General features: G+C 55.5%; 3 protein-coding genes across 10 annotated transcripts; all 3 read right to left on the reverse strand.

The window, feature by feature from the left end:
- Positions 1-934: 934 nt before the first annotated feature.
- Positions 935-11,983, reverse strand: RASSF1 (Ras association domain family member 1). Of its 4 annotated transcripts, none has more exons than XM_034956537.3 (6): positions 11,705-11,983; positions 9,048-9,154; positions 3,193-3,297; positions 2,702-2,999; positions 2,482-2,597; positions 935-1,875 (listed from the first exon to the last, which is right to left on the reverse strand). In XM_034956537.3, the coding sequence occupies exons 1-6, from the start codon at positions 11,952-11,954 to the stop codon at positions 1,729-1,731; spliced, it is 1,023 nt and encodes a 340-aa protein (XP_034812428.1). In that variant the 5' UTR covers positions 11,955-11,983; the 3' UTR covers positions 935-1,728. The 4 variants fall into 4 exon arrangements, with proteins under 4 accessions (XP_034812428.1, XP_034812430.1, XP_063458452.1 ...); XM_034956539.4 differs by lacking the exon at positions 11,705-11,983 and adding an exon at positions 9,286-9,471; XM_063602382.1 differs by lacking the exon at positions 9,048-9,154 and having other exon boundaries at positions 11,705-11,979.
- Positions 11,705-18,513, reverse strand: ZMYND10 (zinc finger MYND-type containing 10). Of its 2 annotated transcripts, XM_003818808.4 has the most exons (12): positions 16,645-18,513; positions 16,281-16,389; positions 14,883-14,999; positions 14,712-14,765; positions 14,456-14,593; positions 14,267-14,355; positions 14,067-14,167; positions 13,546-13,718; positions 13,164-13,289; positions 12,959-13,080; positions 12,723-12,848; positions 11,705-12,634 (listed from the first exon to the last, which is right to left on the reverse strand). In XM_003818808.4, the coding sequence occupies exons 1-12, from the start codon at positions 16,734-16,736 to the stop codon at positions 12,559-12,561; spliced, it is 1,323 nt and encodes a 440-aa protein (XP_003818856.2). In that variant the 5' UTR covers positions 16,737-18,513; the 3' UTR covers positions 11,705-12,558. The 2 variants fall into 2 exon arrangements, with proteins under 2 accessions (XP_003818856.2, XP_063458448.1); XM_063602378.1 differs by lacking the exon at positions 16,281-16,389 and having other exon boundaries at positions 12,261-12,634.
- Positions 18,514-18,649: 136 nt separating this feature from the next.
- On the reverse strand, positions 18,650-21,871 carry NPRL2 (NPR2 like, GATOR1 complex subunit). Of its 4 annotated transcripts, none has more exons than XM_003818810.7 (11): positions 21,739-21,871; positions 21,095-21,186; positions 20,829-20,997; positions 20,550-20,658; positions 20,038-20,174; positions 19,849-19,946; positions 19,691-19,727; positions 19,481-19,574; positions 19,288-19,405; positions 18,922-19,064; positions 18,650-18,836 (listed from the first exon to the last, which is right to left on the reverse strand). In XM_003818810.7, exons 1-11 carry the CDS (start codon positions 21,814-21,816, stop codon positions 18,769-18,771), a joined length of 1,143 nt encoding a protein of 380 aa, XP_003818858.2. In that variant the 5' UTR covers positions 21,817-21,871; the 3' UTR covers positions 18,650-18,768. The 4 variants fall into 4 exon arrangements, with proteins under 4 accessions (XP_003818858.2, XP_063458449.1, XP_063458451.1 ...); XM_063602379.1 differs by having other exon boundaries at positions 20,829-20,992; positions 21,739-21,779; XM_063602381.1 differs by having other exon boundaries at positions 20,829-20,992; positions 21,077-21,186; positions 21,739-21,756.
- Positions 21,872-21,954: the final 83 nt, after the last annotated feature.

A 21,954-nucleotide genomic window follows, 5' to 3' on the forward strand; every position in this document is an offset into this window, starting at 1 on the left:
TTTTTTTTTTGAGATAGAGTTTCACTCTTGTCGCCCAGGATAATGTGCAGTGGCACGATCTCGGCTCACTGCAGCCTCCGCCTCCAGGGTTCAAGTGATTCTCCTGCCTCAGCCTCCCGAGTACCTGGGATTACAGGCATCTGCCACCATGCCGGCTAATTTTTTTGTATTTCTAGTAGAGACGGGGTTTCACCATGTTGGTCAGGCAGTCTTGAACCCCCGACCTCAGGTGATCCACCCGCCTTGGCCTCCCAAAGTGCTGGGATTACAGGCCTGAGCCACTGCGCCCGGCCGTTTTTTTTTTTTTTTTGAGTTGGAATCTTGCTCTATCGGAGTGCAGTGGTGTGATCTCCACTCACTGCAACCTCTGCCTGCCGGGTTCAAGCGATTCTCCTGCCTCAGCCTTCTGAGTAGCTGGGACTACAAGCGCCCACCACCACGCCCAGCTAAATTTTTTTTGTATTTTTGGTAGAGATGGGGTTTCGCCATGCTGGCCAGGCTGGCCTCGAACTCCTGGCCTCAAGTGATCTGCCCACCTAGCCCAACCAAAGTGTTGGGATTACAGGTGTGAGCCACTATGCCCGGCCAGTTTCCCTAAGTTCTAACTGCAGTCCATTTTTGTCTCCACCACAACCTGAGCCCCAGGGAGCTGAGTGATGACCAAGTATATATGCATACTACATCTTCACAAATTGGTCCATGGTGACTTTGCAAGACACCTGGGAGCCTGTCCATCACCCTTGGCAACTTCTGGCACCATGAGGGGCAACTGCAGCTCTGCGCCTATAATAATAAAGAGTCCAGGCTGGGCAGGGTGGCTCACACCTGTAATCCCAACACTTTGGGAGGCCAAGTTGGGAGGATCCTGGGCAACACAGAGAGACTCATGTCTCTACAAAAACTTTATATGTATAAAAGATTCCAACAGCAGGAGGATCTTTAAATCTTTATTCAGCCAATTCTCTCAGGCCCCAGGCCCTGATGATGACTGTCACCCCAACCCCTTTCCCCACAGGAGGCATTCAGCTGAGGCCACCACACATTACATACATTCACGCACTTCATGAAAAATACCTGAGGGAGAGACCCTGGCTTTGATTAGCAAATAAGGTATGAACCTGGGCCAGTGCCCACATTCACACAGACCCTGGCCCAGGGACATCCTCCTCATATGAGGCATTAAGGCACATGCTATACTGTGAGCCAGCACTCCCTGACCTCAGGGTGTGTGTGAGGAGTTGGCACTGTAGAGAGAAACCAAGACTCTTCCTCAATGCCTGCCTTATTCTGAGCACCCACCCTTAGCTCTGATAAGGATATCCTGAGACCACATTCAAGATCCAAAACCTTTCCTCATAGATGAGGGCCGTCACCCCTGCAAACATGACCCTGTTCTGTTTGCAGGATCTCCAAGATTTTCACTTCTGAGACAAAAATTGAGGAGACTTCTGTCTGCTCCACTCCTGCTGCAGGCCTGGAGCAGCTTCTCAGGGCAGCCCTGGCCCACTAAGGCCCAGTAATGAGGGCAGAGGGGTGCAGAGCCATACCTGGCTACACCCACAGGTGGACACAGGGAGCAAGCTCCTTTGCTGTTCTCTGGGCTCATTCCCCCAGCACAGGAGGGCCTCCATGCACACTCATTCCACAGGCCCCACTGGCCCTGTCACACTCACACGGCACGCACTTGGTGCTGCCTGCTCTCTGCCTTCCACCTGGGGGTACAAGAGGTCACCCAAGGGGGCAGGCGTGCAGGGCCTCTTGGATCTTCTGGCGGCAATAGGAGTACTTCTGCAGGATCTGGCGGAGGTGCTCCTCCTCCTCCCGCTGCAGGATACGCAGGAAGTTATGTAGTTCAGGCATGCTGAAGGCGTCCCACTGCAAGGGGCAAAAGGGGAGTGTACAGGCTGCAGAAGGGATGGCCAAGCCAGCAGACCCTCCCCAGAGAAGACTAGCACCTCATGTTCACACAAGCTAGGACTGGGCTTTCTGATGTCAGGCTCTTGGCTGAATGATCTCTGGTAGGATCCCTGACAGCAGTTTGTATGGAAGATGGGCCCTACAAAACGGTCACCTTACTGAGACAACCAAGTCAGATGTTCCCCAATTACCTGTGGACAGGTCAGGCATATTCTGAGTCTAATTCCACTCCACAGGCCTAATACCTTGGAGCCAGAAAGCTTCCAGGTAAAAAGTCTGAAGGGGGCCTCCTCATGTCATTAGATGGACTCCTGCATCTCCAGAAGATTTTCCACACCAGGAAAGATCAAAGCACCAAGACAATTCTTCCTGGCTTCTTGGGACAACCCTAGGCTTTGGCATGAGTGGTCTGGAAGCCTTTGCTTTAGTTACAATGCCTATACACTCCTGGAACTGTTTTGCAGGGCTTGTCTTCCAGCACAATTCCTCCTCCAAGCCTTACTGTAGCTACAGCCCATCAGTCCTGTCTAGTGACAACCAAGAAACTAAGAACTATGTACGCACGTTCACCTCCCCAGAGTCATTTTCCTTCAGGACGAAGCTCAGGGCCTTGTCACTGGGCCCTGCCAGGAGCCGCAGCCGCAGGGGCTGCTCATCATCCAACAGCTTCCGCAAGTACACTGTGAAGGGGAAGTAATGATCAGAGACAGGGCCAGCTGCTCAGCCCCTGCATGCTCAGGTGCATGCATATATACCCTCACATAGGGTGGGGTGGGAAGCCCACCTTGGCCGTGACGCTCAGCGCGCTCAAAGAGTGCAAACTTGCGGGGGTCATCCACCACCAAGAACTTTCGCAGCAGGGCCTCAATGACTTCACGTGCCCTTGTGCGTGACAGCACATGCAGGTGCTTGACAGCATCCTTGGGCAGGTAAAAGGAAGTGCGGCGCCTGACACTTGTGCCCCGTCCTGGGCCCCGCCGGGCATCCTGCAAGGAGGGTGGCTTCTTGCTGGAGGGCACAGAGACAGGGCGCACCAGCTTCAGCTGAACCTTGATGAAGCCTGTGTAAGAACCATCCTTGTTCTAAAGAAATAGAGAAACCAAACCTTGATAATAGGTTCCAGGTGAGATGTCAGTCTACTTGGGGCTAGGCTGGGTATGCACAAATTACTGCTTGCGCCCACCCAAGATAACCTCAGTTGTGACCCTCTGAGTATCAGGCACATAGCTGGGTACCTGCTCCTCCCCACGCCCCCTTCCTGAGCAGTCAACTCACCAAGCTCATGAAGAGGTTGCTGTTGATCTGGGCATTGTACTCCTTGATCTTCTGCTCAATCTCAGCTTGAGAAAGGTCAGGTGTCTCCCACTCCACAGGCTCGTCCTGCAAGATGGGCCAGCATGGACACAGGGCCCTTGAGGAACCCAGGGCTTCTCTGAAAAATGGCCTCTGGGGCAGTCTTTGGAAACTGACTGCCTTTGGCCCCCTGTCCCTGATGTACATATACATAGCTGGTGCCCACCCTGAACCCACCACTGCTCCTGGTTCTGCATGCTCTGGGTGGATAAGGGAAAGACAGAATCATTTGGCTTCTCTCTGCTGCCTGCCTAGGGCCTCAGCACTGAATGTAGCCTTAAGGATACCACAGAAGCAGGGGCAACTGAAGGCACATGGCCAGGGGCCAGGAACAGCTGAGGGACTCTGAAGAGGGACTCTCATTTAAAGTAAAATCAGGCTGGGTGTGGTGGCTCACATCTGCAATCCCAGCATTTTGGGAGGCTAAGGTAGGAGGACCACTTGATCCTCAGGAGTTTGAGACCAGCTTGGGCAACATAGCAAGACCTCATCTCTACTAAAAAAAGAAAAAAAAAAATTAGCCAGGTGTGGTTGTGTGCCTGTAGTCCCAACTGTTCAGGAGGCTTAGGTGGGAGGATCGTTTGAGCCCGGGAGATTGCAGCTACAGTAAGCTATTATCGTGTCACTGCACTCCAGCCTGGGGAACTGAGTGAGACCCTGCTTCAAAACACAAAAAACAAAAACAGGCTGGGCACGTTGGCTCACGCCTGTAATTCTAGCACTTTGGGAGGCCGAGGCGGGTGGATCACCTGAGGTCGGGAGTTTGAGACCAGCCTGACCAACATGGAGAAACCCCGTCTCTACTAAAAATACAAAATTAGCCAGGCGTGGTGGCACATGCCTGTAATCCCAGCTACTTAGGAGGCTGAGGCAGGAGAATTGCTCGAACTCGGGAGGTGGAGGTTGCAGTGAACTGAGATCGCGCCATTGCACTCCAGCCTGGGCAACAAGAGCGAAACTCGGTCTCAAAAAAAAAAAATTCAGTAAAATCACACCTCAATTGCACATTCTGATCACAGCACCCTAGTTGAGTTGGAGTGAGGGTTTGTCCTGGAGAAGGCAGCCCATTTTTCTCCTCTGCCCCGGCACAGGGCCATGACCCACTGCAGGGTGAGAGGAGTGGAGAGTGGTGCACATCAGTAGTCCAGCCACCAGTGGACAGAGTAGTACTTGGAGCCAGTTCTCCATGTCTCACACATAGTGAGAAAAATCACGGTGACATGATGTTTAACCTTGACCCAAGCTGCATAAAAGGCAGCTTTAGGCCAGGCTCCAATCTGCCAGAGGTACACAGGCAGCTTCCTGGTGGGTTTCTGCACCTGCCCGTGCTGTCTGGAGATTTGGCCCAAAGATTTTTTTTTTTTTTTGAGACGAAGCCTCACTCTGTCGCCCAGGCTGTAGTGCAGTGGCTGGATCTTGGCTCACTGCAAGCTCTGCCTCCTGGGTTCAAGCGATTCTCCTGCCTCAGACTCCCGAGTAGCTGGGACTACAGGCGCGTGCCACAAAAACACCCGGCTAATTTTTGTATTTTTAGTAGAGATGGGATTTCACCACATTGGCCAGGTTGGTCTTGAACTCCTGACCTCAAGTGATCCGCCTGCCTTCACCTCCCAAAGTGCTGGGATTACAGGCGTGAACCATCGTACCCGACCCAGAGATTTTTAACTCGACCACTCACTCCCCACCTCATCTAGGGACTGGATTCTTGCCGGAAGGGTGGAGTGTGGGACAGGGCAGCCAGGGCTCTGAACTGACTTTCTTCTCCCAGACTCCCTTGGCCCCATTGCATCAGCCTTACTTCCTGTTGACGTCAGATAGGCCCTAGTTAGAATGCGAGTGTCACAGACACAGCTAAGCTCAGCGCTGACCAATACTTTGTCCCAGAAGAATTCCCACAAGGTTTCCTGTAGAATGATCTTGTGCCTAGCCCAGGAGAGCCAGGGTTCTCCCTGACTCCGCCCTGGAGTCCCCTTAAGCACTTAAACCATCTGATGGGGACAAATGGAGAGGACAGATGAGGGAGCAGGGTGAAGCGTTTTAGCAGAATGCTCCTTACCCAGAACCCGCTGCTATTCTGCAGCCAGCAAGGATGTGGGGCTAAGAACTAAGGCCAGGGCCTTACAGGAAAAAGGTAAAGGGGGAGGGGTGGGAACTTAAGCTCATTTTCTTCCCCAAGTATCCAAAGGTCTCCTGGATGGAGAAGAGCATTGGAGTAAAAACCCCAGTACAAACCTTATTGGGGACAGTGGGCAACCTTGTCGGGTTAGTAAAAACAAATGGTGTGGGCCCTGGAAAATGAGGGCTGGAGGCTATGAATAAAGCAGTGGATGTGTTTGTTCAGTACACCAACGGGAAGAAGTACCCAGATGGGAGGAGTACTAGGGGCAGGAGAAATGCCAGACAGACTCTAGTGCCAGGGCAAGAAGGAAGATCATTTTGTTTGCAGAACAGGGAGGGCACAGGGATGGTGCTAACTTGTTCTTGTGATGGCTCTGAGCTCCTACCTAACAATCAGAAAGCTTGCTCCTTCTTCCCTTCCTGGATGACCCAGGAGCCCTGGGCTGGGATGCAGTGACCTCATTTCCAGCCCCTCCCTTCTGGTGATGAACCTCCCTATCTTCACTCAGAAAACAGACTTGGATTAGAGGCACTGCACAGCCCTTCCAGGATTCTAAAGGAGGAAGAGTTTCTTTTTCTGTTTCCAAAGCTGCCTGCTGGAAGAGGATTTCAACAGCCATCCCAGTCGGATGCACAGCAGGACCATGGAATTTCCCTTCTGCACCATAGGGACCCACCCTCCACTCTACCACTGTCCATAAAAACTGATGGTTTTTTTTTTTTTTTTTTTGAGACGGAGTCTCGCTGTGTTTTCCAGGCTGGAGTGCAGTGGTGAGATCTTGGCTCATTGCAATCTCTGCCTCCTGGGTTCAAGCAATTCTCTCCTTCAGCCTCCCAAGTAGCTGGGATTACAGGTGCCTGCCACCACAACTGGCTAATTTTTTTGTATTTTTAGTCGAGACGGGGTTTCACCATTTTGGCCAGGCTGGTCTTGAACTCCTGACCTCATGATCCACCCGCCTCGGCTTTCCAAAGTGCTGGGATTAAAGGTGTGAGCCACTGCACCTGGCCTAAAACTGATGTTTTTTTCTTTTTTTTTTTAACATATAACTTGGGACTTCTCAGCCTCCTATTCTTTCTTTTTTTTTTTTTTTTTTGAGACAGAGTCTTGCTCTCTCATCCAGGCTGGAATGCAGTGGCCCAGTCTCGACTCACTGTAACCTCTGTCTTCTGGGTTCAAGTGATTCTCCTGCCTCAGCCTCCCCAGTAGCTGGGATTACAGGCACACACCACCATGGCCAGCTAATTTTTTTGTATTTTCAGTACAGACGGGGTTTTGCTATGTTGGCCTGGCAGGTCTCGAACTCTTGGCCTCAAGCGATCTGCCTGCCTTGGCCTCCCAAAATGCTGAGATTACAGGCATGAGTCACCAAGCCCAGCCTTCTTTCTTTTTTTTTGAGACAGAGCCTCACCCTGTCACCCAGGTTGGAGTGCAGTGGCACGATCTTGGCTCACTGCAATCTCTGCCTCCCGGTTGAAGTGATTCAGTCTCCCAAGTAGCTGGGACTACAGTCACACACCACCATGCCCGGCTAATTTTTGTATGTTTAGTAGAGATAGGGTTTCACCATGTTGGCCAGGCTGGCCTCGAATTCCTGATTGCAAATGATCCACCTGCCTTGGCCTCCCAAAGCATTGGCATTAGAGGTGTGAGCCACCGTACTTGGCTTCCTTTTCTATTTTTGAGACAGAGTCTCACTCTGTCACTCAGGCTGGAGTGCAGTGGCACGATCTTGGCTCACTGCAACCTCTGCCTCCCAGGTTCAAGCGATCCTTCTGCCTCACCCTCCCAAGTAGCTGGGATTACAGGTGTGCACCTCCGTGGCTAGCCCTCCTTTTCAATTGGTTAGTGTCTTGTGGTTTTCCCACCTTTCCACAGTGGAAAATGGCTCAGGACTGACTGACATGAAGACAAGCCCAGGGGTCTACACTCAACTCAACCCTTGCACCCAAGCTCTGGGCTAAGATTTTGGCGTGCTGAGCACCACCCATTTTGTAAGGAATTTTGTAAAATTTTATCTGAAGCATCACTCACAAATCCACTTAAATAAGGATTTCCGCCCCATTGCTGCCAGGCATACTGAGTTTCACAGTCCCTGTTTCTTTTTCCTGGTGCCTAGGCCTGGTTCTCTGAGCCTGGTGGTCACACCAATGGCATCTGGCACACAGTTCTCTGATAATGGGGATACCAAGGAGGTTCCGAGACACCTTACAGTCCTGGGTTAGTAACCTGGATCTCTTTTTCCACCTCTTTAGGCATTTTATAATCTAGCTTTCCCCCTTCCTGTGGGTAAAGTGCTCCTGAATGCTTATGGTCCAAAACAAGACTTCTTTCCTATCTATTCCCAAATCTTTCTCCAGATCCACCCTAGAGGAAGGGATCAGAATCTTCCACATTCCAGCAGCTGGTGACAGGCCAGAACAGGGAAGAGGTGAGGGCTCAGCTGGCTCCATACAGGAGTGCAGATGGAGGAGCAGGATCTCTCTCTGCCTCTCAAGTTTTCCTAAACATACTTCTCAATTCCTGGCGAGGACTCTTCCCTCTCCACATCCTCCCCTAGTCTCCCCAAGGAGGGAGCAGGAGCATTCGAACGCGGAAATCGAGGTGCTAGTCCAGACTGCTCGGTCGGCTTTGTCATAGCTGGATAATGCCCGGCTCAGGTCTACCACAAGCCACACAGCTGCTTTTTCCGTGTTCAACCTGTCTGTGACAGAAACCAAGGGGGCCCCGGCACCCTGCATCTAGGCGGTGGAATCGGGGTCTTACGCACGGTTCCGCGGGCAGGTCCCCGGCCAGGACCCGCGGGGAGCCACGTAGCCAGGAGGGTGGGGCTGCCCACCGACCCAGGACGCGGCAACGGACCGGGGAGGGCGGAGCTCCAGCGACCGCCTCCCCTCCCGCCCGCCGGCACCCCCTGGCTCCCACCTGGTCCCGGCGCGGCCTGCGCGCTAGCGAGGTTCGCGCGGTGAAGTACTGCTCGAGCTCCGAGTCCGAGTCCTCTTGGCTGCAGTAGCCACTGCTCGTCGTGCTGCTCCAGGTCATTTCGAAAGAAGGCGCCTCCGCCTCGCCCATAGCCGTACCCGCCCGTCCCCGAGTCCCGCGCGTCCGTAGCCGCCAACCACCGCCCCGGTCGCGTGCGTGCGTGTACGCGTGTCAGTGTGCGCGTGCGCCCGGGCCAGAGCCGCGCCGCAACCGTTAAGACTGAAACGTAGATCGCCGGGATCTAGCTCTTGTCTCATTGGGGCAGGAACGCCGGGGCGGGGACACGCACGCTTCGCCCCCAGGAATGACCTCATCGCTCCGGCAGCTCCACTCACAGACCCCACCTACCACAGGGAACGGGGGCGGGTGCCAGCGTCCGGGCAAGCGCACAAGAGTGGCCTCTGGCCGGAGGCGAGGGCGGGAAGGTGCGGGAAGTGCGCGTGCGCGGAGCCTGGGTCAGCCTGGGCCCGGGTCCGCTTGCAGCGGGTGGAGTCCTTGCGGAGCCGGCAATCCAGGCTCCCCTCCCAGCCCCCGCGCAGAATTAGCCTCTCTCTGCCGCCGGGAAATCGGCAATTAGAACGCTCCTTGCGCGCGGCACCCAGGCAGCCCTCGAGAATGCCTGCACTGTGGCCTGCCCATCCTCGCCCTTCCCATACGCCCTCGGCCCCGCGCTCACCACGTTCGTGTCCCGCTCCACCGCGGGTTCCCAGCCCAGGTCCCGGGGCCCGCAACAGTCCAGGCAGACGAGCGCGCGGCAGCGGTAGTGGCAGGTGAACTTGCAATCTGCAGAGAGGCCTGGCCGTGAGGCGGAGGAGCCCCAGGTCGGGGAAATGTCCCGGAGATTGAAGGGAAGCCCCAGGGAGAGGGCCGCTGCTCGCCAGGCTCCGCAGGCCCGACCTATCTCAGTGGGTTACCTCACACTGCTACGCGGACTCTAATGTTGGCCACCCTGGGCGTCTGGAAACCGGCCGGAAGGCCACAGGCAGAGGCCTGCTCAACAGTTGGATCTTTATCGCCTAGCGCGGAACTTCCCCTTTCCTCATTGGCAATTAAAAAAACAACAACAAAAAATTGCGTCTTGCTTTTGTCACCCAGGCTGGAGTGCAATGGCGCGATTTCGGCTCACCGCAACCTCCGCCTCCTGGGTTCAAGCGATTCTTCTGCCTCAGCCTCCTGAGTACCTAGGATTACAGGCGCCCGCCACCACGCCCAGCTAATTTTTGTATTTTTAGTAGAGACGGGGTTTCACCATGTTAGCCAGGCTGGTCTCAAACTCCTGATCTCAGGTGATCCACCCGCCTCGGCCTCCCAAAGTGCTGGGACTACAGGCGTGAGCCACCGCACCCGGCCCTTCATTGGGAACGTATATGGAATACATCTGCCCATTTACTTGAAGGAAAAACTAAACACCTTTAACCTACGTCTGCCCTGTGGTTGTCACCTGTCTCTACTCCCCTCAGACCAAGACACTGGTCTCTATACACTCTAATCCTTCGCCTTCACTCTCCCCTCTACCCACTCCAGCCAGGCTTGCCTCTTCCTCCAGGAAACTGCCCGGGACAGGGTCCTCAGCGATCTGTGTACTACTAAATGGAATCCAGTGTTCCATTCTCCATTCTCACCCCCTCAGCATCATTTGAAGCTTGCTCCCTTTGACTCCCAGGGGCTACACTCTCCCAGTTTTCCTCCTACCCCCTGCAGCTCCTGCTCAGCTCCTTTGCAGATTCTGACTCAACTTCCATATCTCACGATGAAGTCTGGGCTCAGTCCTGATCGCTGGCCTGGTCTGTCTACACTCATCTGCCCCAGATCCACGGCTGAAACACTGACCTAAACCCTCAGACTAGATCCTCCGTGCCAGTACCTTCACTGGGATGTCTAAAAGACGTTTCAAGTGAACATGGCCAAAATTTAATTCCCTTTTCTTCCGCCTCACTGCTACACTTGCCCAGCTTCCTGTTTGCAGCAAAAATGGCCACTAGGCTCCCAGTTACTGGAGACAAAAACCCAAACTTATCTTTGATTTCTCCCTTGTCTCTACCTCTGATAAACATGCCCAAATCATCCTGCTTCTTATCTCCATGGCTACTTTATTTCTCTTTGAGAACGCTGCAATGTCCCAGCCTTGTTCTTTTTTTTTTTTCTTTTTTTTTTTTTTTTGAGACAGAGTCTCACTCTGTCGCCAAGGCTGGAGGGCAGTGGCACGATCTCGGCTCACTGCAACCTCCGCCTCCTGTGTTCAAGCAATTCTCCCACCTCAGCCTCCCGAGTAGCTGGGATTACAGGCACCCACCACCACGCCCGGCTCATTTTTTTTTATTTTTTAGTAGAGATGAGGTTTCACCATGTTGGCCAGGCTGGTCTTGAACTCCTGACCTCAGGTGATCCACCCGCCTCCGCCTTCCGAAGTGCTGGGATTACAGGCATGAGTCACCGCGCTCGGCCCCTTATTCATTCTTTGTATTCTGTCACAACTTTGTGCTCCCCCCAGCTGAATTTGTGATGTCCTCTTGTACCGGATGAGAGGGTCTCCATGCACACACAGACCTGGGACACCATCCATCCACAAGTTCCTAAATAGGCCAGAGCAGTGATGCTCAACCCAGACTCCATGTGACAATAATTTGGGGAGTTTTTAAAATTTACTGATGCCTAGGGTCCACTCCCAGCAGTTGATTCAACAGGTCTGCGGTGGGATCCAGGCTAGGGGGGAGGACTGTAAAAGCACCCCTGGTGATTCCAGCTGGTGTCTACCCAGGGGAGAGCAACCTTTGCTTGCTGGCGATTCCCAGGGGTGCAGAAGGACTGCTGGGTGTGTGGCTGCGTGCATATTTTAGCATCTGATTCACTGGGTCAGAAAAGGGTGTTTGCTAAATAAAGACTCAACAAAACTCCTGCTTGCAGGGGGCCCACCAAAGGTTCTAACTTTTTCCAGGCTCCCTCCCATAGGTGGTAATTTCCCTTCACCCTAAAGGTTCTGGAGGGGGTCATGAGTAGTTTGAGAAGAGGCAAGCCTGGGAAGATGGACTCCGAGAACAGTAGGCACAAACCCTTTCTCAAGAAGAGCCAAGGCATTTTAAAGATAAGAAACTTAAAATCAGCGTATTTTTACATATAAGCAGCCACCTCTGCTCATCTGTGGCCCAGATACGAGTGGAGTGCGACAAGGGATAAACCATTTTCGCGCACTCTTCAGCGATGGGGCGAAAGTAACGGACCTAGTCCTCGGGAGCTATCCCCGCCGACCCCCTCTGCCGCGACTTGACCCGCGGCGACTACGCTGCCCCTTGGCTGCCCCTTCCGCTCTCATAGGCGCGCGGGGCCACTACTCACGCGCGCACTGCAGGCCTTTGCGCACGACGCCCCAGATGAAGTCGCCACAGAGGTCGCACCACGTGTGCGTGGCGGGCCCCGCGGGCTGGAAGCGGTGGCCACGGCCAGGGACCAGCTGCCGTGTGGGGTTGCACGCGGTGCCCCGCGCGATGCGCAGCGCGTTGGCACGCTCCAGCCGGGTGCGGCCCTGCCCAGCGCGCCCAGCGGGTGCCAGCTCCCGCAGCTCAATGAGCTCAGGCTCCCCCGACATGGCCCGGTCGGGCCCGTGCTTCGCTGGCTTTGGGCACTAGCAAGCGCGGGCCGGGCGGGGCCACAGGGCGGGCCCCGACTTCAGCGCCTCCCCCAGGATCCAGGCTGGGCGGCGGGAAGGAGCTGAGGAGAGCCGCGCAATGGAAACCTGGGTGCAGGGACTGTGGGGCCCGAAGGCGGGGCTGGGCGCGCTCTCGCAGAGCCCCCGCCTTGCCCTTCCTTCCCTCCTTCGTCCCCTCCTCACACCCCACCCCGGACGGCCACAACGACGGCGACCGCAAAGCACCACACGGAGATACCCGTGTTTCTGGAGGCCAGCTTTACTGTGCTAGAGGAAGAGGGTCCCCACATCCGGCCCTCGCCCTCCTGGTCCGGTTTGCTGAAGCAACGCACTTGGCCTACCCACTGGGTGGGGCAGGAAGTCTCGAGCCTTCCCTTGGGGTGAGGAGGAGGAGGGAGATCGGTCAGCAGCTTTACCGCCCGCTCTGCTCCCCACTGCGGAGACTGGGGCTCCGGCAGAGGCTGGACCGTGATCTTGAGGTTCAGGGGTGCATTCTGGGTGGATTCCCTTGGCATGGGTGGTCGGCCCTCAGCAACTGCAGCCCTCATTTGGCTCTGTCACCCTGGGCTGCCAGGACACAAGTCTTTCCATGCTTTTCCCAGTGCTTGACTTGGCACTCCCTGCAGGCAGGTGGGTATTGAGGATGGCAGTGCATGTGGGGGATGTGGGAGTAGGGCTTAGAGGTCCAAGGTTCTAGGATACCCTCACCTGCAGCAATACCACTCATTCTGGCATCGTGAGCAGCGCTTAGAAGCCTCTGCACTGCAGTAAGCACAGCGGGGCCGCTCTGGAGCCACTGCCTCTAGCACATCCAGCCTGTAGGTCTCAGCCCACCTGGGGGAAAGTCAGGAAGGTCTGACTGGCCCTGGAAGGTGGGGGCACCCCGCCCACATCCATGCCTCCTGCATCCCCTCCACCCTCCCTGCCATTTCCACAGGCCTTACCTTCGCGCCTGCAGGCGCAGGTCCTGCTCTGAGGGGCTGAACACATGCTGGAGCTGGTGCTTGGCAATTGCCTGCCACTTGCCTCTGTTTTCTCGCTCCAGCCGCTCCCAGATTTCTGGGATCTAGGAGAGAGAAGTGGAGAGTGGCAGGAAGGTGCTGGTAAAGTGGGACAGTGGTCCTGAGCAGCTAACTTTCCAGTGCCTACCTGTTCCAACACCAGGTCCTTCTTAGGAGGCTGGGTTTCAGTTAGGGTCAGATGGGCCAGGAAACTCTGCAAGTGGGCCAGGTTGGGCAGCTGGTCCAGTAGTGTGTCTGTGAGGAAGGCCCGAAGCTGCAAGGGTGTCCAGTGGAGGCCAGTGTGATGCAGGTGCTGGCCAGGGGGCCAAGGAAAAGGAAGGGGCTGGGTTGGGCTGAGCATGCCTGTGGGGGCCCATGTCCCACTAGCTGGTGTGTCACCTGAGGCCCAAGGACTGAAAAGAGCACTGGGGTTGAGGTGGGTGGGCAAAGATAAACAGCAGGGACGCAGTTGGGGTAGGATGGGGAGGGCGGTACTGGGGCTGTGGGGGCTGGTGCGGAGGGAGTCTGACCTTGAGTAGCCGTCCCTTGGCAAAACTTGTGAGGCAGTAGCGCGCCTGAGCCTCAGGGCTTAGCAGCAGGTTGTACAGGGCGATCCACACTTGCCCGTCCAACTTGCTCAGCTTTTGCTGCTCTGAGGGGGCCACAGTATGCCAACGGCTGCCCTCGAACTGCTGCAGCTTGCCTGGGGAGAGGAACCAGCACACTGGGTGCAGACGTTGAATTCTCTTCAAGTGAGCCAGCTGTGGGGGCTGGGAGACTGACCACTGCCTGGGAATGGGAGAACCTGGGCCGCAGGACTTGCCCAGGCTATAGTGCTGCTGACCCCAGAGCAGGGTGAGCCTCAGTAGTGGACACATGGGCCTGGCCTGCTGCAGAGCTCAGGTTTAGGCCAACCTTGGCTGAGGCATCCTGGTATCCTCAGTGGGCTTGGGGACAGGGTTTGTCTTCGTGTGTGCAAGCTGCCCCCCTCTATCAAAAAGATACCCTGAAGCAGTAGCCTGGGGCTTAGGCTGGTGGGGGAGGACCCTACCTCCTTCCCGCCGGCTCCAGGGACTATGCTCCAGCAGTTCCACCAGGAGGCAGGGCAGGTTGTGTGTGCTAAGCATACGGCTCAAGGTGCTGAGAGAGAGGCTAGGGGCAGGGACGTTGTGAAGGAGGTGAGTAGAGGCAGGCTACAGGCCCGGTCTTCCAGCCCTCCACAGTAGGCCCAGGCCCAGTCGGACTGCTCACCTGTCCACACAGTCTGTGATGTAGCGTAGTACTGAGAGGGCCTTCAGTGCAATCTCAAATTCCATCAGCTCTGCCTGCTTCTGCAGCTCCTGGGAGGTCACACAGTGTTCACGCTGGGCCACCCTCACCTGCGCAGGCCTTGGGGAACCCAGACCTAGGCTTTCACAACCCTAGGTAACCTCAACCCACCTGCATGGGGTTGCTGTCCTGGGATCCCTCCCCCTCAGGGGGGCCACCACAGCCACTCTGGGCCACCAGCAGGGTCAGTTTGCGGTGGCAATAGTCTACCAAGTCCAAGACAGTGTCTTCTGCTGACTCACACACCTCCTGGGAAAAGGGGGAGGGAAACTTTCTGTGTCTGATGCCTTCCCCACACAGACACAATCTCCCTTCCTGCCAGGCCCTGACCCGGAACTGTGGCCCATGGGCAGAGATAGTCCCTCACCTTGTGGAAGAACACTGTCTCCAAGAGGTTGATGATGGAGGCCTCGTGGTGCACCTGTCAGACAAAGAGAAGGACAGGGCCTGAGGAAGGGATAGGGGCTACCAGCTCTCCTCCCCGGTCCAGAGCCCTCTGAAGGAGTGAGAAGAGGTATGAACCAGGGGCCCAGCTCACCACCATGTAGATGGGGAAGGTGTTCTGGGGCTTGAAGTCCTCCACCCTGCAGAGCACAGGGAACACCTTCTGCTTCCACATCTCCACTGCGATAAGCTCCTCCACCAGTGTTGGGACCTTTGAAGGGTAGGGTAAAGGACAGGGATGAGATGGGCCTACCTTTGCCTGGCAACCCTCCCATCCCCGGCTCAGCTCAACCCAGATATCCCCAAACACTGCTGGGCCCCTAAACTATTCCAGACCCCATGAGTATCCTTCCTGACTTCTCTGTTGCACCTTGGACCTTCATTACCAGCTGCTCCCAACACCTCTGTGGATGTCCCTCATGCTTATGTGACTGGCTCCTGCCCAGTTCCCAGACTGCCTTGCCCTGCCTGCACCTGCACCCTTATCCTCTGCCCGCCCATTCAGGCATCCCTTTCAAGCCAGCCCTTCTCCTCATGCCCTCCCTCTAGTCCCTGTCTGTGGTCCTCCAAAGCTCTTGTGTGCCTTGGCCTCACTCCTACTCAGGACCCTTCACAGTGCCCTGTTCCTATCCTATCCCCTAGTATGAGTTCCATCTTTCTTTTGCAAAGGACCTTTCTTTTTTTTTTTTTTTTTTTTTTTGAGACGGAGTTTCACTCTTGTCACCCAGGCTGGAGTGCAGTGGCATGATCTTGGCTCTCTGTAACCTCTGCCTCCCAGGTTCAAGCGATTCTCCTGCCTCAGCCTCCTGAGTAGCTGGGATTACAGGTGTGCACCACCATGCTCTGCAAATTTTTGTATTTTTAGTAGAGGCGGGGTTTCACCATGTTGGCCAGGCTGGCCTTGAACTCCTGACCTCAGATGATCCACCCGTCTTGGCCTCCCAAAATGCTGGGATAACAGGCATGAGCTACCATGCCCGGCTTTTTTTTTTTTTTTTTTTTTTGGTCAATTGATATCTCAGGTCATCTGCTGGTGACACTCCCTGGTCCATGTTCCAGCCAGGCATCTCCCTGGTTTCTAACTTCCCCCTTTCATGTTGGGAAGGCTGCCTCCTTCCATGCCGAAGTTCCACCTCCAGTTAGGTTATCTCCCCTCCCTCCCGCGCTCCCCAACCCCTCCCCACCCCTTCCCCACCACCAGCCTTACAGTCAATTCACAGATGCCTTTAGCATTTGGGCCTTCCCCTCGAAGCCTAAGCTGTTCTAGGACCTACAGCTTTCTCCCTAATCAACTCATGCCCTGCAACCAGCCTGGTGTGCCAGAGTCCTGTCCAATAGGGATACAAAATGAAACATGTAACACATTCCTCTTTGCCCTTCAGGGAGAACAGGTGTACCAGGCCAGAAGGGAAGGGCACACAGGGGACTCCTGAGGGGTAGAGTAGGTGAGGTATGGGGGAAGGCAGGAACCCTGCCTGTGACCTCGGGGTACCTTCCCATGGGTGACCAGCAGCTCCTGAATGGGCTCGCCCTGGCTGACTGTGGCATCGAGGATGGCTTGCATGTTCAGCTTCTCCAGGTTCTCATGCTGCTGGTTCCACCTGCCTCAGAGGGTGAGTGCATGTGCGTCCACGTGTGTGCATTAGGAGTGGGGATGGGGGCTGGATCCTACTGAAGCCTAACCTGATCCTGAGGGGACACAGGGGGCTCAGGAGCAGTAATACTCCTGTCTCGGAACGCTCTGCTCCCCCATTTGGGAGCCCCTCCACACTGGGCAGCCCCTCCCCCGAGTCAGGCCCCAGCTCCCCCACTCAAGGACAATGACTCCGGGACTCCGCCTGACCCGGGTGCCTCACCCTTCGGAGCCCATCTCGCGTAGCGGGAAGCTGCGCAGACCCCGCACCAGCACTTCAGCTTCCCCGGGCAGCAGCAGTTCCAGGTCTCCCATATCGAGGCCGGGGTCCGGCGGATCCTGGGCAGCAGCCGGGGTGGGGATGCTGACACATTCGGGGACGACGGACCCCGACGGTGCCAAAGTCTGGGACAGGACAGTTGTGGGACGGTTGGGGAGCGTCAGTTCTCGCAGCCATGGAAACGGGTTAGCCGCGCCTGCGCAGTGCGGCCTGGGCCCCGCCCCTGGAGGTGGCTCGCGCCTAAATCCGGGCGGGTCTCTAGCCCGCCTCGCCTACGCGGCTGCCAATCGCCATAGTATTTGGATTCCCAGCGCTTTCTCGGGCTGTGGCCCACGAGTCTCTCCTGAGCTCCAGATCCTTGTGGTCTGGACTCTGTCCTCGGACGCCAAGTCCGCCTGCACAGGGATGGGGGTAACCCCGACCCCAACAGCCCCTCCTGCGGCTGTGGCATCTTGACCTACCCGCTGCTCTTCCTCCTCCTTATGGCTTCTTGGTTCCTCTATTTCTCGCGTCCTGGCTCCACTAGTTGGCTCCTGAAATACTGCCAGGGCGCACGACTTCTCTCCATCCTCCCTATGTCCAGACTGTCATCACCTGTCATGGGTGAACTGCGGCAGCCTTTTCTGTAGATCTACTTCCACGCTTGATCCTCATGGACAGCCCGGAGCCTTAAAAGTGTATATCAGGCCGGGCGCGGTGGCTGACACCTGTAATCTCAGCACTTTGGGAGGCCGAGGCAGGCGGATCACTTGAGGTCAGGAGTTTGAGACCAGCCTGGGCAACATGGTGAAACCCTGTCTCTACTAAAAGTACAAAAATTAGACAGGTGTGGTAGCACACACCTGTAGTCCCAGCTACTTGGGAGACTGAGGCAGGAGAATCGCTTGAGCACAGGAGGTGGAGTTTGCAGTGAGGCAAGATTGCACCACCGCACTCCAGCCTGGACGACAAAGGGAGACTGTCTCAAAAAAAAAAAAAAAGCGTATAGACATTACTCCCTTGCATGAGAGGGGTTCTGTGGCTACCTCTGGCCCTCAAAATGTTAGGTGGGATGCCGCTTACTAGCAGCTCTGCAAGATCTACTTCTTGCCCTCTCCTGTACCTCGGGACTTGGATTCTTTCCTCTCCTCCTTGCTTCCCTGAACCTCCCTCATACATTCCAAAGAGGTTTTCACCTCAGAGTTTTGCACTTTGCCTGGAATACTTTTCCTTCAGGGCTCAGTTTACACCTCAGCATGGCCTTTCTTGGCCATTTAATCCAGAGCAGTCCCTGCCTCCAACCCAACTCACTCTTGATCACATCTTTCTTTTTTTGAAATTGAGTCTCCTGTCACCTAGGCTGGAGTGCAGTGGCATGATCTTGGCTCACTGCAACCTCTGCCTCCCAGGTTCAAGTGATTCTCCTGCCTCAGCTTCCTGAGTAGCTGGGATTACAGGTGCGCACCACCACACCTGGCTAATTTTTTGTATTTTTTTTAGTGGAGATGGGGTTTCACTATGTTGGCCAGGCTGTTTTTGAACATCTGACCTCAGGTGATCTGCCCGCTTCAGCCTCCCAAAGTGCTGGGATTATAGGCATGAGCCACCGCGCCTGGCTACATCTGCTTCTTTCTAGGTTTATTTATTATTATTATTATTATTATTATTGAGATGGGGTCTTGCTCTGTCACCCAGGCTGGGGTGCAGTGATGGGATCACAGCTAAATGTAGCCTCCAACTCGTGGCCTCAAATGATCCCCCCACTTCAGCCTCCTGAGTAGCTGGGGCTACAGGTGAGTCACCGCATCAGGACGATTTTTTTTTTTTTTTTTTTTTTTTGTAATTAACCGGCACTTTTATTTGTCGATTGTCGGTCCTGCCCACCAGATGGCGATCTAGCCCACGGTTCGTGGCTATTTCATTCACTGCTGCGTCTCCCACGGCTGGCCCAGAAACAGCACTCAATAAAGGCTGTTTGAAATGGATGTCTTTATTTACAGAACTAAGAGTCAACCTCTAGACAGTATGACAAGCCTCCTAGTAGGAGGGACTACCCACAGCAATGTGTCCATCCAGTCACTACCAGCCTCACTTCCAGCAGATGATGATGTTGGGGTCATTTTCAAGCCGCTCATCCAGCTCATGGTAGCTCATGCCTGGGTGGGGTGGTGGAGGAGAGATCAGTGGCCTTGGCCTGGCCACCGTGCCCTGAACCCACCCTGACTGCCCGCCTGCCTCCACCTGTCTTGCAGCAGATCTCGTCATAGCTGTGGCAGCCTGTATAAAGCCGGGCAGGGTGGCTCTGCTCTTCCCGAGTCACCCGCACAGGATACTTCTGTAGTCGCCTGATGAGGTTCTTCATAAGCCCGAACTGGATCAGCTTCCTAGGGTGAGGATCAGAGGACAGGGGTGACGCCCTGGCCAGGCCTTCTTTCAGGCAGGCCAACCCTTTCCTGTAGTCTCCCTTCAATTTTGTCTCTGTAGCCCATCATCTCCAGGAAGCCTGCTTGGATTGGCAGTGCCCCATGATCCAGGGCTCCTGAGAGACATAAAGGGTCTAGCTTCCCACAGGTAACTCCCAAATGCCCCAGCAAATTCTCCTCTGACCGTTCATCAACATGCTGCAGCTGCTGGGGGTGGCGGCCAATGAGGTCTCGCACGGTAGTGCCAGGGCTCAGGCTGCAGTATAGCTGGAACACATCCCGGAGACTGGCCCTCTTGTGCCCTGTGGGTGCCAGGGATCAGCTCATCATGTGGCCCTGCCCTCCCCAAGATGGCTTCCCCCAGAACCCACCACTACCTTGCTTGGTCACGTAGGATAGACATGCCTCCTGCAGGGACTTGTCATCTACCAGGTCCTGGACCTTGGGCGTTGGGCAGTATACATTGGAGTACTAGAGGATAGCAGAAGGCATAGGGGCCTGAGTGAGGGGCTTGGGAAGCTGACACAGCCCTGGTCTGGTCCAGCCACATGATCCACTCTCCACTTAACCAAACCCAACTCACCTACCTGGAGGATGGACACCAGTGTCACAACGCCGTAGTACCTGAGAGAGAGAGCTGTGCTCAGCTTCTGAGGACCATGCCTTCCCAACCCTCACACCCAGGGCCCCTGACGTCTTCCCTGGCTGGTGACCTTGTCCCAGGTATGACTGTAGGCCCACTCACAGCAGGTTCTGGATAGCAATGCGCACCAGGTTGAGCTCCACATCTGCCTCTGCTGAAATCTTCTGGATGTGGCGGAACCCATCAATGTAGGGCAGGATCTGGGCAGAGTGGGACAAGGTCAGAAGAAACAGGATGAGGCCAGGGCTGTGGCCAGCCCCAGGTGATGATACCCAGGGAGGGATGGCATACTTGTTGTGTAGTGAGGTCCCACTGTGAGTTGAAGAAATCCTCCTTGTCTTTGGTAAAGACAGGTACATCATACTCCTGGGCCACCGGAGGGTCTGGCCGCTGCTCAATCACCTTCAAGTGGATGGTGTTGGACTCATCTGCAGGGGGCCCCATCCATATCCTCAGTGCCACTTCTTCCAAGAGGTCCTCAATTACCATCCAGGCCTCCCAGCATCCCTTGGGGCAAGCAGGTGCCTCTGGGTAGGGCTAATCTTTCTCTTTTTATGGAGTGAGAAACGGAGGCCCACAAAGGGGAAGGAATTGCCCAAGGGGCAGAGCTGGAGAGCTCTGCTTTCCCCCTACCCCCAGTCCCAGCTCCATCATGCATTGGACCCTGGACATGGGCACCTCAGCCCATGGCTATTTCCTGCCCACCAATGTGTTCATGAGTCTTGTCCTTCTCCCTGACTAGCTAGGCTCACTTTCCCATCTCTCCTCTACCCCTCTGCTGTCCTTGCAGAGGCTGGCCATACCAATGGGCAGAGTGCACCGGCCTGAGGCATTTAGCTCCTCCAGCAAGATGGTCATGATGGGCACCAACTTCTGCTTGCTCTCCTCCGTGGACACGAAGCTGCTCTCTAGCTAGACAGAGCATGGAAAGCATGGTGGGCACATCCCAGGACCCCTGGCTGGTTGGCTGCCCTGAGTCCTGAGCTGGTTTGCAGGGTCCCAGGTTTGGGGGACTTTGGAGACATGGGAACACCTTCCCCAACTCTGCCTGTCGGTAAACCCAAGCCCATCTCATTGCAGACCTCTAGTGTGGTCAGATAGCCAGCCAGCTTTTTAACAATGGGCTCGAGGGCGCAGGTCTTGGCCTGGGCATCACACACGAAGCCCAGGTTGAAGAGGAGAGCATTGCGGCTGTACTTCTTGTGTTCGATGCACACAGGACAGCCGATCAGCTTCTTTTCCATAGCTGTGCTGGATAATTGGAACACAGTCAGGCCCCCAAGCCTGTCCCTTCCTCCTCCTGGGACAACTCCTGCCACCCACCGCTCACCCCGAGCTAGGGTCTCACACAGTGATAAGCTTGTTTTGCAGCTCTGGCTTGGTGATGATGTACACTTGGACTGTGTCAAACAGCTCTCGGGAGATGAAGTCTTCAGGGACCTGGGGAGGGGAGTGGCAATGGGCCCCTCAGTGGACATCTGTACTGTGTGTAGTACAAATGGTGACCTCCTCATGCCCCCCAAGCCCAAGTCCTCTTCTCCAGCGTTCCCCTCTCTCCCATCCACTCAGGCCTATTACTTCTTTCTGTTTCCAAACATACGCTATGATCTCACCTCCTTCCTGGCTTCTGCATATGCTGTTCCCTCTACCTGGAACACTTTCTCCTGCCTTATCTAAACTTCCTATGCATCATTTACTCTTCACTCAGTTCAGGGATACTCATGGGTCACCCAACTCACCTTCTGTGGGACCTGGAACCCCCCAACCGGATCCCTACAGCCCGATATCCTACAAACACTGCCAATGTGACGTATGTCTTCCCTGCCACATTGGGAGCCGGGGGCCTGGGTCTGACTATCCTCTAGCCTCACAGTTGTCTGCGAATGAAGTAGCATGCCTGCGTGCAGCACGGGAAACTACTGCCTTCAGGCAGCCAGTTGAGCTCTCGAGAACGTCCCTCTCCCCGCCCAGTCCCGCGAGCCCGGGTGGCACCTGATAGGTGATCTTGGGTCCCAGCGTGGGGTGGAACTCGCTGAAGAATACGCATTCGATGCGGCAGCCGCTGCCCATGGCAATAACCGGGCCCAGGCCCGTAGCTCCTCGTTCCTCGCGCAGAGGCGTCCCCACCTCCTGTGAACACTTGTCAGAGACAGCCTCGAGGCCTGTGTCGCTGGGGCACGCAAGCTTGCCAATCCCTCTGCCCAATGG

This window comes from Pan paniscus, chromosome 2 (genome assembly GCF_029289425.2).
Source record: "Pan paniscus chromosome 2, NHGRI_mPanPan1-v2.0_pri, whole genome shotgun sequence".
NCBI lineage: Eukaryota > Metazoa > Chordata > Mammalia > Primates > Hominidae > Pan > Pan paniscus.

What these genes read in the sequence shown, in the direction of transcription:
- RASSF1 (XM_034956537.3), bottom strand. Translation starts at nt 11,954, where the DNA reads ATGTCGGGGGAGCCTGAGCTCATTGAGCTGCGGGAGCTGGCACCCGCT. An exon ending in CAAAGGCCTGCAGTGCGCGC is followed by an intron (nt 9,155 to 11,704) that starts GTGAGTAGTGGC and finishes GCCTCTCTGCAG; the next exon opens with ATTGCAAGTTCACCTGCCAC. An exon ending in TGGAGCGGGACACGAACGTG is followed by an intron (nt 3,298 to 9,047) that starts GTGAGCGCGGGG and finishes CCCATCTTGCAG; the next exon opens with GACGAGCCTGTGGAGTGGGA.
- ZMYND10 (XM_003818808.4), bottom strand. Translation starts at nt 16,736, where the DNA reads ATGGGAGACCTGGAACTGCTGCTGCCCGGGGAAGCTGAAGTGCTGGTG. An exon ending in CTGGAGCCGGCGGGAAGGAG is followed by an intron (nt 13,719 to 14,066) that starts GTAGGGTCCTCC and finishes TCCTCTCCCCAG; the next exon opens with GCAAGCTGCAGCAGTTCGAG. An exon ending in CTGCGCCTGCAGGCGCGAAG is followed by an intron (nt 12,849 to 12,958) that starts GTAAGGCCTGTG and finishes ACTTTCCCCCAG; the next exon opens with GTGGGCTGAGACCTACAGGC.
- NPRL2 (XM_003818810.7), bottom strand. Translation starts at nt 21,816, where the DNA reads ATGGGCAGCGGCTGCCGCATCGAATGCGTATTCTTCAGCGAGTTCCAC. An exon ending in ATTGCTATCCAGAACCTGCT is followed by an intron (nt 19,728 to 19,848) that starts GTGAGTGGGCCT and finishes TCTCTCTCTCAG; the next exon opens with GTACTACGGCGTTGTGACAC. An exon ending in CGAGATCTGCTGCAAGACAG is followed by an intron (nt 18,837 to 18,921) that starts GTGGAGGCAGGC and finishes CACCCCACCCAG; the next exon opens with GCATGAGCTACCATGAGCTG.